Source organism: Rhinatrema bivittatum, chromosome 1 (genome assembly GCF_901001135.1).
Source record: "Rhinatrema bivittatum chromosome 1, aRhiBiv1.1, whole genome shotgun sequence".
In the NCBI taxonomy this organism is placed as follows: Eukaryota; Metazoa; Chordata; class Amphibia; order Gymnophiona; family Rhinatrematidae; genus Rhinatrema; species Rhinatrema bivittatum.
Window position 1 is genome coordinate 71165357 of NC_042615.1, and position 18979 is coordinate 71184335.

General features: G+C 46.1%; 1 protein-coding gene across 1 annotated transcript in view; it reads left to right on the forward strand.

The window, feature by feature from the left end:
* The first annotated feature begins 13869 nt into the window (after window positions 1-13869).
* RAPGEF2 (Rap guanine nucleotide exchange factor 2) overlaps window positions 13870-18979 on the forward strand; it is a 624821-nt gene continuing 619711 nt past the window's right edge. Inside the window, exon 1 of the mRNA XM_029617182.1 lies at window positions 13870-14630. Coding sequence (XP_029473042.1) covers window positions 14562-14630 — 69 coding nt within the window. The 5' untranslated portion in view covers window positions 13870-14561. The remainder of the gene's footprint in view (window positions 14631-18979) is intronic.

Sequence of the window (18979 nt, forward strand, 5' to 3'; positions counted from 1 at the left end):
CACCCAGGCACCCATTCTACCACATACACAAGCTCACATCCATGCACCCATTCTACCACACACACAAGCTCTCACTCACACACCCAGTCACCCTTTCACACATACACACAAGCTCTCACTCACGTACCCAGGCACCCATTCATACACACACACACACACACAAGCTCTCACTCACGCACCCAGTCACCCATTCCCACCCACACAGAAGCTCTCATTCAAGCACCCAGGCTCCCATTCATACCCACACACAAGCCCTCACTCACGCACCCAGGCTCCCATTCACACCCACACAAACACCCACACCCAGGCTCTTATTCACACCCACATAAATACCCACACCCAGGCTCCCATTCTCATGCATGCACCGGGCCTCACTGCCAAATCTCTTCTTCCTTCGCTGCAGGGATGGGCTCCAGTTCCACTGTGGCTTTACTTCGGTGGGCCTTCTTTTTTGCTGCCACAGGGATGGGCTCCCGTGGCGGCGTTGCTTCGGCGGGATCAGGTTTCCTCTTCACCGCCATGGGGAAGAGCTCCAGTGGCAGCCTTACTTCATTAGGGTCAGGTTTCCTCTTCCTGTGGCGGCCTTACTTCCTCGGGGTCAGGTTTCCTCTTTACTACAACGGGGATGAGCTCCCGTGGCGGCCTTGCTTCATTAGGTCGGGCTTCTTTGCTGCCACTGGCCTGGACACTGCCACTCCTCCCAGCCCCCCTCAATCTACCCCACCCCCCGGCTATGGAATGCCTCTTCTTCCTGCCCCACTGGCCAATCAGAGGATTCCTCCCTTCTTCCTACTGCCACTGGCAGGAAGAAGGAAGGAGGCTTCTGATTGGCCTGCGGGAGCAGGCAAAAGGGAGAAGGGAACCACAACCGGGGCAGTGGGACACTGGGAGCCGAGACACACCTGATGGTGCTTGGCGACACACTGGTTGAGAATCGCTGGGCTAGAAAGATAGATGGGATAGGAGCTGGGTGTGAATGGGGTCAGAGGAAAAAGTAGTGCGTTTGGAAGAGGAGAAGACAGTTTCCGCCTTCTTGATTTCAGAAAAGGAAGAAAGGGTGTCGGTGTCTAAGGGAAGAGGTGAGGGAGATGGAAGGGATTGCTGGAGAACCTAAGATTAATCTTGTGAGCTTTGACATGGAAGCCATGCTATGGGGAGGGAAGGAAGGGGGATGGGAGGCTGAGGCAGTTTGAGGAGGGAAGTGAGTGTGGTAAAGAGATGGTGGGTGTTAGAGGAAAGGGCAAGGCTGTTTGTCAGATGGATGGAGTAGATTTACTTGGTGAGAGCCATAGCAGACTGGAAGGAGGGGAGCATGAATTTGAAACATATGAAGTTAGAATGTGGATGAGATTTAAGGCAGAAACTTTTTGCAGAGTGGATGTAGAACATAGGAAGTGAATTCTGGAGATGAACCAAGGTTGGCGGTTTGGTATGCCTAGAGACCTTTGTTTTCATTTTTTATATATTTTTCCTGGATATTTATCAGTGTTTATTACAACAAGAACAAAAATGAGAGAGCTCAATGGAAAAAAACGAGGCATCATTTTTCTGGGTAAGTATAATTTGTGTTCTTGTTGCAGTAAACGCTTATAAATTCCCAGGAGAAATAAAATAAATTCTGAAAATAAAGGTTCCTAGGTCTGCTTTACAGGACTGAGGTGGTGGGAGGAGGCAGAATAGAGGGCAAGAGTGTTCAAAGCAGAGGAGAGTAAAGTGTTGTATGAAGAATTTGCCGCATCAACAGACTCTAACAAGGTTGTGGAGGGGAGAAGAGCCGAGTGCAAGGGTCAATAGCCTGGAGATTCCCACGTGCGTAGTGAAAAACGGAAGTTAGGTTAAGGCAGTGGGGGTGACACAGCATAGATGGAAGTCAAAGTAAGAGGTTAAGGCAAGGAGAGCTCTGAGGCATAAGATGGGTTGTCAAGAGTGGGAGTTAAAATCCCCCAAGAATAATGAAAAGGGATGTTGGTTCAAGGAAGAAGGAGGGGGGAGACTTAGCGGGGGATCGATAGACGACAGCTACCCTAAGAGAGAATGGGGTGAACAGGCAGATGAAGCGAGTGTCAGAGGAAGAACAGCAGTCAGACCTTGAAAGACAAAGGGGTTGAAACCTGCAAGAGCGGAAGAGTGGCAGCCAGCACAAAAGCAACAGCCTAATTAGTGGGGCGCACGGGAGAAAAAATAACTTCCGTGACAGAGAGCAGCAAGTGAAGCAAAGTCCTCGGGGAGAGTCAGGCCTCATTCAAAGCAAGAAGAGGGAGGGGATGAAAGAGAAAGAGGTCATGAATATTGTTGGAAATAAGAGTTAGCATTTCATAGGGAACACGAAAAAGGGAACATTGGGATAAGACTGAAAGGGTAACGGGTTAATGTGGGGATGAGGTGAGAGTTTACTTAAAGGGCCAGGATCGGGACTGATATCTCCATTTGAGAAGAGGAGGAGGAGGAAGAGGAGCAGGAGAGCATGGAGAACAGAAGCAGAAGTGTGAAGGCAGTAGCAAGGATGAGATGCCCTCAGGGACAGTGGGGATGGCCGGATGACAGAGAAAATTCTGAAGCTGAAGAGCCGGCCTGGAGTCACCGAGAAGCACAGTGGGCCTATGTCTAGGGTGGGAAAGGTCTGGGGGCAGCAGGCTAGCTCGAGATTTATTGCCTCCCAACTGCACCGAATCTTACTCAGCAGAGAACTTTCCTCTGCTTACCCGATCCAGCTTCTCTGTTCCCAGGCAGTGTGCACAGAACAAGGAGGGGGGAGAGCGAGGCCGAAGCAGAGCCAAGAAAAGCAGCTCTACACCTGATCCAGTCCCTCCCCTGTGCAGGAAGGTGGAAGGGGGCAGCACCAGCAGTGCCTAGGGGTGGCAAAAATCTAAATCTATCACCGCTCAAGAGTGGTGGAGAAGGCAGAGGTGGAGAAATTAGAGAAGGGGGGGGGGGGTGGTGGTAATGGACTTGATATTTGGAATGATAGGGGAGGCACAGCATCAGGAAGAGGAAGTGTAGTGAAGCAAAGAAAAGAAGAAATGGGACTGACCATGGGCTGATCCTATGTGGACAGAATTTGTTGCTGAGTGATCACAGAACAGAAACAGAAAGATGCAGACAAAAACTAAACTGGAAACCCCAGGAAGGCAGACTCTGCATGCAACGCAACACTGGAGAAAGAGAAAGAGAAACAGAAATGCATTTCCTCCTATGCTGTGCAAAATGCAAAGAAATCAGAGATGCAGATTTTCCAAAACCAACAGAGAAAATCCAAGACTTCTCACAAAAGAATCCTTGGGGAAACAGCAGCAAAATATGGGCTCCCCTGCCAGCTGGCCAGAAATGAAGCCTGACCAGGGATAACACGGACCAGCAGCAACCCCTGAGACATGGCCCTGAGGCGTGCTGGAATTTCTGTACCCGGACCTTCATTACCTGAGTTGTAATGTTCTCCTCTTCTTTATCTACCCTTTTTTTTTTTTTTTTTTTTTAATTATTCTGTATATTATTTTGGCAAGACATGTAAAATTACCATGCCAATAAAGAAATCAGAATCTGAGTTGATCCTACGGTGCATGGCCTTCTGCCCCGGGGATGAAAGGAGTGGAGGGTGGCAGAAGCCCAAGCCCCGGCGGGTCATGGTGTCCGCAGGTGTCCACAGCCCACTCCCCAGTACCACACAGGCTCTCTGAAGTCCGCTCCACCAGCAACATCAAACTGGATTTAAGTCCTATAGTGCCTAGGATTAGAGGTCGCACCGATAGCCGATGAAAGCTTTCATCCTAATTCTGGCAGGGAAGATTTAGGGCTTGCTCATCTTTAACCTGCCCCTGCCCACTTAAAAACCACTAAAATGCAGGAATATTTCCATCTGCTGCCCCGTCAGGTACGCTCACTGCCCAGCTTTCTTAATCTGCAAGAGGCATAGGTTTGGAAGTCTGCTCTACACTCTAAAGATATGGCTAGTTAGAGGCCTGCACAAAAGGTTTTTGTTGGGTTTTTTTAACGTATTAAAATAAATTGGGTATTACTTCAAAATTCTGGCAGAATCTACAGATTCTTGCAGCATGACAGGCACCCTCTAGCTTGAGCACTGCATTCTCCTTTCAAGAGTCAAGTCCTTGCATTCACTTCAGGTCTGAAGAGGCGGGAGCAACCAGCTTTATGAATAGTGAAACGGAGACTCTGCAGGGTCATTCATGGCACTAACAGAAAGTTCTCACGTTCAGACACTGATACATAATCATCTTTACATGGGTTAAGAGGTTCTGAGGTTCAGCAAACACCAAATTCAGGTTTTCAACCCTGCAATTCTGAACTCTTCACGTAAAATGTGAGCTGCTTTATTCCCAAAGCTGATTACTGGATTAGAGGATCTCTTTGCAGGCTCAAAGATTTCCAGATGTTGAAGCAGCTCCCAGTAGCTTATGGAATCCAAGTTCTCACCTTGTGATTCAGAACCACTAGAGGTGGAGTTAACTTTTGGGTAGTCAATAAGCAGCATTAAGCCTATTAGTATTAACGGTGGGTAGTACATCAGGGATGACATTTGCCATGGGGGGGGGGGAGGGGCAGGAGGGAGAGGCCCAGGTGAATCAGCCTTCCCCTCCACCCCCACTCATTTGTGCTTTTATGTTCTTGCCCCACATCTAGGGGCGGATTTAGGTTTTTGTCACCCCAGGACACTGTTGGTGGTGTCTCCCTCCCCCACCCCAAGTAGCACATTACCAATGACATTAACATTGACCAACTCAAAACAGAAATAAAGTAATGCTGTGTCTCAACCTTTTATATTTCATGGCACATTTTTAAGTTTTCTCAAACCATTTGGTACACCACATAAAATTTTGCACGTCCTATTAGGAAAACAAAATAAGCCAAGCTGCTATAGACTCCTATACAAAAACTACTTGCTAAAAGAATACCTCACTGTGGTCACACATGCAGAACACAGACAGATCCTCACCAAATACAGAATAAAGACATCATAAAGTATAAACAGAAACATGCAGATAAAATTTGAACTGGAAACTGCAAGAAGTCTGACTCCGTATGCAGTGCACATACAATAGAAAAACAGAAACATAACCATAATAATTAAAAAAAAAAAAATTAAAAAGATACAAAACATCAAACATAATACTAAAACTATACTAATAAAAATATTTCAAAACAGTTGACAAACTGAACCAATAATTAAAAACTCTTAAATATATTTAAAAATTTCACAAACACCAGTAACATATTTCAAAATATTGAACCCTCTAGTCCTTTAGATTCCAGTGTGACTGGAATCTAAAGGGCTAGAGGGTGTGCACAGACTTTATCCTCTTTTTCTCTCATATACTCACACACTCTCTAACACACACATGTTCATTCTCACTCATTTGCTCACTGACTCTCTCATAAACACTCTCACTCAGGGCATGTCAGGCTTCAGGGTGCCTGCCTACCTGTAGGACACTCAAACCTCACCATTTCCTACAGTCTGCATGAGTCACCTCCCTTCACCCCCCTGTCTGCAACTGGTGTGCGTGCAAGCTGAATTTAAGTTCCCACAAGAAGAGGATGGTTCACCGACACTGACTCACACATGCTGACTCAAACACACACACATACACACACACACACACACACACACACACATACACTCTCTCTCACTGACTCGCACACATGCTAAGTCCCACACAAACATTTGATAACTTACACACAAGCTCACTCTCACATAAACATGTAAGAGTCCCTTTCACATACTCTTTTGAATTCCCATCTCACCTCCACTCCCCCTTTCCACTCACTCCCTCCCCTTCCTTCCCTTATATATCCACCCCTCTATCACTCATCCCTTCTCTCACCTCCTCTCCCTTCCCTCTCAAACCCCTCTTCCCACTCACTCCGTTCCCTTCCCCTCACATGTGACTCACCCTAACCCAGTGGCATAGCCAGAACTGATTTTTTGGGTAGTCACAAGGTTAACATGGGTGGGATGTAGGCATGCAGGTCTGAGACCTACTAGTTGTATTCTTATTGATAAATAATGCCAAATACTGTACCCTACAATGGCTTTCTAAGTAGTTTGCAACAGCTATTATGCATCATGTGTGAAACTTTAAAACATTTTAACTCAACTATTTCAAGGTCTTACCAGCATTAAAAGTTCCCTATTAATCTGTATTATTTTATATTTATTGTGGTTTATAAAAGCATAAGTATATCAGATAAAAAGCAAAGAAAACAAACAAATCCAATCAGTCATGTAATAAAACAAAAATCAATGTATTATTTCATGAATCCTCTTTGAAGAAAGCCAGAAATCATCACAACTGCAATAAAATAGCATTAATCATCAGAACAGGTGCAAAGCAGAAGTAGGACAATTCACATTACAACCAACATGAAAAGAAAATTCAAATTCTGGTGTCACCTCAGCAAAAAATATCTCTCCACTGCTAAACATTTTGTGTAGTAACATAAACTACAAAAAAATGAGACATCTAAAACCTTGCCATATATACAGGCACAGCACTGACTCTCAGGACTCAAATAACAGTAACCTCATGAAAAAGCAGCAATGCAAATACTACACCAGGCCCTAGAATATTAATACATCGCCTACTGGAGTAATAAAACTAGCTGGACTACTACAAAGAATCTACACGCTAGCAGAAATACTGCACTTCAGTCACACACAGTTACACGGTTAGGATCCATATTAGAAACTACCACCCAGGAAAAAGATCTAGCCATCATAGTGGATAATACTTTAAAATCGCCAGCTCAGTGTGCTGCAGCAGTCAAAAAAGCAAACAGAATGTTAGGAATTATTAGGAAGGGGATGGTTAATAAAACGGAAAATGTCATAATGCCTCTGTATCGCTCCTTGGTGAGTCCACACCTTGAATACTGTGTACAATTCTGATCGCCGCATCTCAAAAAGGATATAGTTGCGATGGAGAAGATACAGAGAAGGGCAACAAAAATGATAAAGGGGATGGAACAGCTCCCCTATGAGGAAAGGCAAAGAGATTAGGGCTGTTCAGCTTCGAGAAGAGACGGCTGAGGGGGGATATGATAGAAGTCTTTAAGATCATGAGAGATCTTGAACGAGTAGATGTGAATCGGTTATTTACACTTTCGGATAATAGAAGGACAAGGGGGCATTCCATGAAGTTAGCAAGTGGCACATTTAAGATTAATTGGAGAAAGTTCTTTTTCACTCATTGCACAGTTAGGCTCTGGAGTTTGTTGCCAGAGGATGTGGTTAGTGCAGTTAGTGTAGCTGGGTTCAAAAAGGGTTTGGACAGATTCTTGGCAGGGCTGGTGCAAGGGTATTAGGCACCCTAGGCAAACCTTACAGTCTGGCACCCCCTCCCCACACACAATTTTAAATTATGCATTTATAACATATTTTACATGAAAAATGACATTCTGAGGTAAAATTAATATACAAGTTATTGTGATAATTTCATGCACTGTTGTGATGCCAACAAGAAAACTTTGCATCTTGGAATTCATATGGCATCATACCTATTGTGATATATTTCGGCATGGTCCTCCCGTATCAACATAGTACTATTTGCCAACACTCAAAGAATAACAACCCCACCTATGAAAAAGAATACCACAAATATTATACCAGAATCTAAAATATCAATACACCTCCTATCAGGAAAACAGAACAGGCCAAGCTACTACAGATCCCTACAGAGAAACCACATGCTAAAAGAATGCTTCATTTCAATCTTTGCATGCAGAACACAAACCCTTACCAAATACAGAATAAAGCCACATAAAGAATAAATAGAAATGTGCAGACAAAAACTGAACTGTAAAACGCATCACGCCAGACTCTATACAGTGTAACAATGGAAAAACAAAAATTTCACCATTCCTCGTGAAACAAATCAATACAATCATGATATATAAATCATTAATCATAATTATAAAATCATACAAATAAAATAATTTCAAAACAGCTGATGAATAGAATGTCCAATAAGTAAAGACTCATGCAAATTTTGAAAGCTTTACCAAACATCAATAAAATATTTCAAACAGCAGACACATCACATTCTACCCAATAATTAAAATGGTAGTCAATCAAGAAAAATTAACTTAAAAAGCCACCTTTACTTACCCTCTCCTGCAGTTCTCCTACTCCTTTCCCTTGCAGGCCATACCAGAAGCAGCAGAAGCTGCTGAAGCTGTCCTCACAGTCCTCTTCCTTAGGGACCACAACCAGTCTCTTCTCTCTCACACACACATACACCAATCACAACCTCAGGACCAGTTTCTGTCTCTCACACACCAATCATCTCCCCAACCAGTCTCTACCACTCTCTCACACACACACATACCAGTCATCTCCCTGATCAGTCTTTCTCACACATAAACATGTCATCTCTCTGGCCAGTCTCTCTCAATCACACAATGCTCTCGCTCTCTTTCACTTACACACAGGCTTCAATCACATACATGCTCTCTCTATTTCACTTACACAGAAGCTCTCAATCACACACATGTTCTATCTCACTTACAAACAGGTTCAATCACACACATGCCCTCTCTCACAGCCATAAGCCAGCCAAAAACATGCTCCATCTCTCTCACACACACACATTGACACACACAAGCACCCTCCCTGTCTCGCATATACACCACACACATACAGAAGCACCTTTCCTGTCTCACATACACATTACACTTTCACAGAAGCACCTTGCTTTCAGACTTGCATGATTTTTCACTTCTACTAAAAGTGAAAGTGATGCTCCCAACCCTTAAATAAGAAAACCACATTCCTATTAGAAAGCAAAATGACACCCTTCCTTCAGGTTCTGTCCTCCCAAGGAACAGCCACCCACACCATACAGCTTCTCTTGTTTTACACTTTCAGGCAATAAAGCAAGTGTCTTTCTTCAAACTATCAGTCGTATGATTATTCATGTGGGAGATATGGAACAGAAAGACATCCTTAGTCAGCTTCCCTTTTAAATGGAAAGATTCCAGTCTTAGGCATTTAAAAATATACATTTTCTAAAGGCTTAAAAAAAAAAAGCAAAACCGTTTCAGATTGGAACTATTCTAGTCTTCATGCTTAAATTATGCTTAAAAAAACTAAACAAACAAACCCCACCTGGCATCAGTATCTTAAATTTGTGATTTTGCTGAGATTAAAATTTTAAATACTTTAATTTTTTTTTTGCTTTAGTATTTGTCTCTACCCACTTTAAGTTAAATTTTATTTTCCAGAAGAGAGATGCTTAAAATTCAGTAATTTCATCTTTCATCCAACTTTTCAAAAGTTGTGCTACCAGCACAAAAGTTGAGGTATATGCATTTTTTAAACTAGCAGATTCCTTTCTCACTCACACACTACATACACACACACAGAAGCTCCATTCCTTTCTCACATAGACATCACATACACACACACACAGAAGCTCCATTCCTTTCTCACATAGACATCACATACACACACACACAGAAGCACCATTCCTTTCTCTCATACACAATACATCACATACACCCACATAGAAGCTCCATTCCTTTCTCACATCACATACACACCATATACACCCACACAGAAACACATACACACAGAAAGATCAGCGCAGCCGGAGACTTCGGCCACATGATCAGCTAGACTGGCCCACCGGGGGAAGCCCGATCTCCCGATAGGCCAATGCGTCCCTGGTGCCGGTGGCCTTCCACCCCTACCATGTGACAGGGCTACCGCTGCCATTGGTTGGCCCCTGTCACATGATAGGGGCTAAAGGTCACCTGTGCCATTTTGGTTAGTGGCAGCCGAGGCCCCGGGAGTGGCAGATCGCTCCCGGGCCCTCCGCTGGACCATCAGGGGGGCATCGGGAGGGTGGCACTGGGGGGAAGCAGGGCGAGTCGGGGGCTGGCAGAATTTTGAAAGGGCACTTTTTGCCCTTTCAAAATTCTGCCGCCTGCCACGGCGCCCCCTAAGTCTCAGTGCCCTAGGCACAGGCCTAGCTCGCCTAGTGGTTCCTCCGGCCCTGGTTCTTGGAGGAGAAGTCCATTAATGGCTATTAATCAAGTTTACTTAGGGAATAGCCACTGCTATTAATTGCATCAATAGCATGGGATCTTCTTGGTGTTTGGGTAATTGCCAGGCTCTTGTGGCCTGGTTTAGCCTCTGTTGGAAACAGGATGCTGGGCTTGATGGACCCTTGGTCTGACCCAGCATGGCAATTTCTTATGCTCTTATGTTCTTAAAACAGAGACTGACTCTTAACTCATATAGAAATAAAAGAGTCTAAGACTACAATTTAGAAACATAAAATGCAGACAAAACTGAAATAGAAAGCCTGAGAAACTAGACTCTGAACAGTGGAATACTGAAGAAAGAGCAAAATACAAAAAGTTAAGAAATGCACATTCCCAAAGACGGCATATTCCAATTGCTAAATCTCAAAATATATATATTTTTTACCTTTGTTGTCTGATCTTTGTATTTTTCTCATCAGTTGGTCCCAGTCTCTTTTTTCCTATTTTTCCCTTGTCAGTCATTTCCTAATTCCTTTTAGGATCTCTATTTTTGCTCCTACTATCTTTTTCCCTTCTTCCCTCCCACACACACGTGCGCTCATGCTTTCTCTCACAGACTCCCTCACACACAGAAGCTCTTACTCTCATATGCTCTACCATTGACCACACATAAGCACTGACTTTCACATTCTCTACCTCAAACATAAGCTCTCACTCTCTCACCCCTCCTCCCCCGGCTCCCATTATCACACACAAAGATGCACACCTAGATTGCCATTCTTATACACACACAGACACACACCTAGGCTCTCATTCTCATCCACATACACTCACCTAGACTCCCATTCTCGCCCACATACACACATGCCCAAGCTCCCATTCTAATCTACACACACACACAGGCTCTCATTGTTACCCCCCCCCACATACATCCAGGCTCCCATTCTCACCCACATACACTCACCTAGACTCCCATTCTCGCCCACAGACACACATGCCCAGACTCCCATTCTAATCCACACACACACACACATATAGGCCCTCATTCTTAACCCTCCCCCACCCCCATACATCCAGGCTCCCATTCTCGCCCACATACATATAGGGCCTTTTCATTAGGGATGTGAATCGTTTTTTGATGATTTAAAATATCGTCCGATATATTTTAAATCGTCAAAAAATCGTTAGGGCCACGATACAATACCAATTCCCCCGATTTATCGTTAAAAAATCGTAAATCGGGGGAAGGGGGAGGGCAGGAAAACCGGCACACTAAAACCCCCTAAAACCCACCCCCGACCCTTTAAATTAAATCCCCCACCCTCCCGAACCCCCCCCAATGCTTTAAATTACCTGGGGATCCGGCGGTGGTCCAGAACGGCGGCGGTCCGGAACGGCCCCCTCAATAGAATCGTGTTGTCTTCAGCCGGCGCCATTTTTCAAAATGGCCGCCGCAAAATGGCGGCGGCCATAGACAAAAACGATTCGACGGAGGAGGTCGTTCCGGACCCCCACTGGACTTTTGGCAAGTCTTGTGGGGGTCAGGAGGGCCCCCCAAGCTGGCCAAAAGTTTCCTGGGAGTCCAGCGGGGTTCCGGGAGCGATTTCTTGCCGCGAATCGTTTTCGTACGGAAAATGGCGCCGGCAGGAGATCGACTGCAGGAGGTCGTTCAGCGGGGGTTCCGGACCGCCGCTGAACGACCTCCTGCACTCGATCTCCTGCCGGCGCCATTTTCCATACGAAAATGATTCGCGGCAAGAAATCGCTCCCGGAACCCCGCTGGACTCCCAGGAAACTTTTGGCCAGCTTGGGGGGGCCTCCTGACCCCCACAAGACTTGCCAAAAGTCCAGCGGGGGTCCGGAACGACCTCCTCCGTCGAATCGTTTTTGTCTATGGCCGCCGCCATTTTGCGGCGGCCATTTTGAAAAATGGCGCCGGCTGAAGACAACACGATTCTATTGAGGGGGCCGTTCCGGACCGCCGCCGTTCTGGACCACCGCCGGATCCCCAGGTAATTTAAAGCATTTGGGGGGGGGGTTCGGGAGGGTGGGGGATTTAATTTAAAGGGTCGGGGTGGGGTTTAGGGGGGTTTAGTGTGCCGGCTCACGATTTTAACGATTTTTCACGATAGTTTACACACCCAAATGGCAACAATACGATTCCCTCCCCCTCCCAGCCGAAATCGATCGTTAAGACGATCGAGGACACGATTCACATCTCTACTTTTCATTAGGCACAGCCAAACTCCTTCTTCTGCTACCACGGGGATGGGATCCTGCAATGGTCTTGCGGCTCTGGCCCTCCTCTTCACCGTCGCGGGGATGAGATCCCGTGATAGCATTGCAGCTCTGGCCCTCTTCCGGTGTCAGACACTCCGTGGTTGGGTGGGCCTGAGCCCAAAGTGGATGGGTCATAACCCACCAAGGCCCACTCGTGGCTACGCCACTGATAGTGGCTGCTGCTGAAATGGGCTGGAGAAGATGCTGTGGAAAATGAGCTGAGGGGAGTCAGAGGATTTTTTTGCTACTGGAGGCAGGGTTTTTTTTTCTCTGGCTGCTGCCCCCCAGATAACTGCCGCCCTAGGCACAGGCCTAGTGTGCCTAGTGACAAATTCAAGCCTGCCTACACCCACTCATGCCTTTGTTTTCTTCTCCCCCTCCCTGGTGTGATCCTCCCTCTTTCTCCTCCCTGCTTGCTGGAAGGAGGATAGTAGCACTTTTCATCTGCATCTGCTTCCCCCTCAGGCTCTGCTGGCTTGAATCTGAAGCATAGGGCTGGTGGGTTCCATGAGGCTATGGGTTGCTGTGTGGTAAAGCCTTCAGATTCAAGCTGGCAGAGAGGAAGCAAACACAGGTAAGAAGCGCTGCTGTCCTCCTGCCAGCAGGAGAAGATGGCACCTGGAAGGGAAAAGGGGGAAGGATGGAAGAGGCTGCTGTTAACACACGCTTACAGCTCTGCAAGGAGACATTGTTGTGGAAGGGTGTCACACTTGTTGTTTTTCCAAGTACTGTGTTCTTTTTTTGCCAATTTACCAGAACTTATTTATTACAAAATTTATAGTCTGCCATCTTACCAGGACTTGTTGATAGCGAATTACAAGCAGAATAACTTGCTGATTTGCAGTGTCTGGGGCACGGACTAATTTGTCAAACCTTAGGGACAGCTGGAATGGGAGCTAGAATTGGAACTGATGGTAATTCTAATGTGCATGCAGATAGCATGGGTTAACATGTTTAATACGTGGCGGTTACCCGTCTTAACCCCCACATTAAGGTGCAGTTAATGTGGACCTTAATATCCATACATAAGTACAGAAGCTCGAAAATTCTCAAGTCCCTATTCTAGAGCGGGGAGGGGGGGGGGGGGGGAGTTCAAACTAGCCCTCAGAATGCACCTAAGTTTTCAGGCTATCCACAACTAATGTGCATGAGATAGATTTGCATACATGAAGGCAGTGTATGCAAATCAATCTCATGCATATTCATTACTCTGTTCTAGAGCCAAGAGGCTAGGTAAAGTCACTCCATGTAGGTTAAGCCTTTGATATTCTGGCACTACTCTAGACTGTACAGTATACTGTCACTTTAAGAGCTCACTCAGGCCCCTGGAGGATTGTATCCCTTAGAGGAGTCTTGTTTTGTTGTTCAAACACCTTTAGATGAAGTTCTCTTGCTCTTAAGAAATCTTCGATTTTAGGGCTCCTGATGCATGGAGCACTGGAAAACAAAATAAATGGAATCAATCTCCAGTAAAGGCCGGAAACAAAATGCACAAGCCATGAGCCGGCGCTAGGTGGCGCCAGGTGTACAGGAGCAGGGCGCCCGCAGACGGGCCCGAGAGCTTCCCCTCGCCGCGCTCCTCCTCCTCTTTTCTTGCTGGACCTTCCCTCCCTCTCGCTGTCAGCGCTTCCTCACCATGGTCCGGGCAGGAAGCGGCGCGCTCGGGCCGCGGTGTTCCTGAGGAGCGCCGGCAGGACTTGCACCCCGGCTAGCACACGCCCCGCCCATTCTCCAGGCTCTGGCCCCTTCCTCTCCCGGATGGAGAACGGCGGTGGCGGCCGCCGGGTCCCCCAGAAGCAGCCGCCGGCAGCGGGAAGGAGGGGCGGTTAGAGCCGGAGCCAGCCCGAGAGGGAAGCGGCGCCGCCGCCTTATTGGCCGCGGCGTGTGATTCGGCTTCCCGCGCCAGCTCCGGAGCAGAGAGGCCCTGCACAGCTCTGCGGAAACGTTGCCTGCAGCCCCCCCCCTCCGGGGCAGGATCGCCCTCTCCTCCTCCCGTGTTTCGCGTCCCCTGATCTTCGCTGGACTGGAGGTTTATGCAGTCACCACCTCCTCCCCTGCCCCGGAGCCTGGATCCAGAGAGGAGGGGAAGGGGAACCGGTCTCGGACACCCCCCCCCCCCCATCCGCTGATCACTTCTCGAAAGGAGACCCCGACGTGCATTGATCCCGAAGGAAGCAGCTGGGAATTATTCATATGCATGTCTATTTTAAAATTACTTTTTAAATCATTTTGTTTGGTCTGAGAGTACTTTCCGGGTGGATTTTTTTTTGTTTTGACTCGGGATGGCATCCTATGTGGATAACAGCTTCCGCCAGGCGGTGATCAAGAACCCGACAGAGCGCAGCCCGCAGGTAACTCTTCCGCCGCCGTCTTGCAAATCGAATGGTGGAGACAGCAAAGGAAACTTTCTGTTGTTGTTTAATGTCGCTTCCTTTCTTGATCAGAGCATGAATCAAGTATTGTGTTAGCCGTATAGGGCCACTCGAATACCTAGCAATAAAGGACAGCAAATACGTTGCAGGCGATGCCTTTTCCTTGAATTGACTTCATAGGTTTCCAGAGCTGCGCCCCCTCCTCCTCAGGTCAACCCTGCACTGACCGCAGTTCTGGACACTACCTGGGCAAATATTGGACACACGGAAACAGACACACAAAAAAGGGGTTGAATTAGCACAAGGTAGAGCCACGCTCGTGCATCTTTCATATATATTCATAATTTAATCAGCTTAATCTTTTATTTTAAAGTGGAGAGTATATTGCACGTTTCCCAGTTATTTCTGATCCACGCATGAGGAAAGTTATTATGATTTATACGCTTCACTTTAAAAGTTTGTTTTAAGATGATTGACTTATGAAAGAAGATGTATTATTAGATCAACAAAGATGCAGAAATGCATTGTTAATCGAACAAGTTATTTGGTGACCTTTTGTTTTCTCCGTTGATCAGTACCGAAAGAGCTCTAGAATGATGAATGAAAAAATGAGTATCGTTTTTATTGTAAGGTCTTGCAAATTTGCAATTTGTAAGGTCTTGCAAGGAAGTTTGCTGTGGGCACAGAGCAGTGAATCCCAGATTGTGTTAGCCTTCCACAACAGTGAGAGGGGGAAGAAGGGGCTAGCATTGATCAACGGAGTTGTGCTTAGGTTGCCAGCTAGTTTCATACCACAAAGAACGGGCTCATCTAGGCTCATTTTTTATCGTATTGCATTTATAGGTAATGGGTGGCTTTGTGCAGCCCAGCCTGCAGCACTTTTTACATTCACACAACCAACCACCCGACCAGTCTTCGGTTACAGTCAGCAGGCTTTTATTAGCTGGTTGTAATTGACATTATCCCTGTTTTACAGGAGAATGCACCAAGTGGTCATATAGTAGATTTTTAAAACCTATAAAATAACAAAGCACACAGAAGGGAATCAAACCACAATAAGTTTCCCCTGGTAATCAACCCAGCCTGCTAAAACACTGCGCCCTGAACTCCCCATCCTGCCAGAACTAAATGTAAGCAGGCTTAGGCAGCTTGGAGAAAAAAACCTCTCATGTCCTTTATAAAGAAAATAGAGCAGTTAATTAAATTAGCCCATTTTACCTGCTCAGAATCAGATTACTTAATGACCTCTGACCTAGGCAGCTTGAGGAGAGAAGGGGGAGCAAGGAGAAATTCCCCCCAACAATTTACTCCTGCTCAAGATGGATTTATAATACCGTGTGTCCATTGGGGCAATTTATCCAAAGTGGTTTTTTTTCATTTATTCCAACCTTCATGTTGTGAAGCAGAGCTGTACAAACGGAGTAAGGACTTTTGATGGTTCATGAAAATTAAAGTCACCATGGTCTAACTCCCCTAGATTATAGTTTTTAGCAAATTTAATATATTGCGCATCTATGGGTAGTCATATACATTAAAAGGGTCCAGCACAGCTCAAAAGTGCAGCCCATGAAAATCCCCTCACAATTAGAAATAAGGAAAAAACCCAGCAGAATACAGTTTACTAGGAGAGAGAATTCTCATATTCTTTTATATCTGCTACACGTGAACTTTTAGTTCTGGTTTTCCCCATTGATAAGAAAATCAAACTACAAATCCATGCCTGCAGTGGGAGAAAGCCAGGACTGGGTTAGCTGGTGCTTTAGGATAAGGAGCCAGGTGACAGCTCTACTTGTGTATGACATTCAGAAGGGGTTTGGACAAGTTTGTGGAGGAAAAGTCCGTAAACGTAGGTGCATTTGGGAAAGCCACTGTTTATCCCAGGAAATAAGCAGCAAGGAAAGGATCGCATAGGCAGCTGCCTCTGGTGTCAGATTTGTATAGGTACCCTAACAGGGGAGGGTTAGGGGGAGGAGATTGTCCCATCCCTGCAGGGGCAGATCCCCCTCATTGCCTATGGGCTTACACCAAATTAATCTGAGTCTGCTGTATGGGATCTGCAGGGTAATTTGTGACCTGGATTGACTGTTGTGTGAGACAGGATGCTGGCCTCAATGGGCCTTTGGTCTGGCTGAGCATTGCACGTCTTGTGTTTTTAACCTAAGCTTTGGAAATGTTAGCTGCCTGGTTTTGCATGTGTCTGCACTCCCAGCCCTTCCTGCTTTTGCAGGCCTTTAGTAGATTTTCTGTGTAATGGCAAAGCTGGGGGCACAATGAGTGACTGGGGCCGAAAGATTGAAGACTGAAGATGAGAAATAACAGGAGTCTCATGAGAAGGAAGGAAGAGTTTAACACGTTCTCAGCCCTGAACTCAGTTTCTTGCATTCCTTGGTAAAGCTTTTTGTACATTTGGACCATAAGGTGCCTTACAGATTCAACAGTAGGTGCCATAGAGTAAGTGTGCAAGAGGGCTGGAAGTGGAAAGGTGGCTTTATCACTTCATCTTGTTAGACTACAAAAGAGCTTTCAAGTGCAGTATTGTTTGCTTAATGATCTGACAGTAGGTGAGAACAAATCCTGTGCAAAGGAGGCTTAAAGGTTTAACCAAAAAGGTGCAAGGTCATGTTAGCATTGCTGTCTTCTGCCAGACATCCACCCACAGATTGGTTTAAAGGCAGGATTAATGCCTAAAGCAGGCAGTGATTGGATTGCAGTTTGTCTTCACACTTCAGGATTGCAGCCCTCTCCTCTCACCAAATAGAAACCTTCCTAGAGCAGGGCTTCCCAGACCTGTCTTGGTGACCCTGTGGCCAGTCGGCTTTTGATGATATCCACTTACTGAGTTTCCAGGTTATCTCATGCATATTTGTTGAGAATACGAGATTTGCTCTGGGGGTCCCTGGGTAAGTTCAGAAGGCCCCGTCTTTGTCAAAACTGTGTTCTTTGTAAGTTGCCATTCCTTTTATTTTGATCAAGTATCAGAATGATTCATAGCTGTTGTAATATGTTAGAGACTGCTTGGGTGCTATTATTCTTTAATAGGTTTGGTCCAGTGTTTTAGTTGAAGGGATAAGTGATTTGTTCCTAGCGCTTTATGTACTGGTAGAGCAGAAGGTGGGTATATGTAAGTATATGGAGTTGTGGTATTACAGGACATTGACAGTTTCTTACTGACTGCCCAGAGTTTGCATTCAGTCACTGGAAGGATGGAGCATACTTATCCAAAAGCACCACACCTTCCTTCCTGACATCACTTGTTAATGGTTCATACTCGAGGCACTAGGGCAGGGGCGGGCTACTCCAGTCCTCGAGTGCCACAAGCTGGTCAGGTTTTCAGGATAGCCGTGATACATTGGCATGTAATGGCATGCAACTACATCTTGTGAATATTCAGTGTGGCGTTCTTGAAAACCAGACCCGGCTTGTGGCATTCAAGGACTGGAGTTGCCTACCCCTTGCACTAGGGGTTGAATCAATGATTCGGAGCAGTGCAACTGTGTAACCCTGTGTATTTCTGTAATCAAAGGTGGAAGAGTGACTTGGAATGGGGATGAAGAATGAGAGTTACATCTTGCTCGTGCTTGGAAGAGTGGAAACAACATTTATGTTACATTAAATGGCTTTTCCCAGTGCTTAGTTGTGTAAACCAAGAACTTTCTGTCTTCCCTGACCTGCGTGCCCCAGTAATCCTGTAGGCTTTTATATGAAGGACTGGTTTGGTGTGTCTGTCATTACATCCTTAGGGTCTAATTTGCTAAGTTTTTTTCCCTTTGACGCACAGACAGGCCGATCCACCAGAGAGCGCTTAGCTGAGCGCACTGTTTAACCTGAGGTTGGATCTGGTGACACTATTAGATATTTTCCCTGAATTAAAAAAAATGCACTCTTCCCATTTAATATCGTGGTGATATTAAGTCGGAGAAACACAAAGGACAGAAAGTAAAAAAAAAAAAAAAAAAAAAAAGCGTGCCGGCAGTCAGGTTAGGAAAAGGGAGGCTCAATTAACCAGCGGTCATTTTCCTAAGCCGTGGCTGTGCACAGGTTAGCAAAACAGAGGACTGTAAAACTGAGCGTCCCTTTTCCTAACCCGCTGACAGCCACCTCTCCTGGGCGCCCGCTGCCGAGGAGGCACCCGGGGCGCACGTTTGTGAACATTCCCCTTGTGTGAATATTCGATCGCACGCCCAGGAGAGGTGGCTGGGCCCGCGTTAGGAAAGCGGGAACTCAACACTGAGCGCCCGTTTTCCACGCTGCTTTGTTAGATCGGCCTGAATGGGAGAGAAGCCTTTGTGAATTAGAGCCCTTAGTTTGAACCTGACCCATCATTGCAA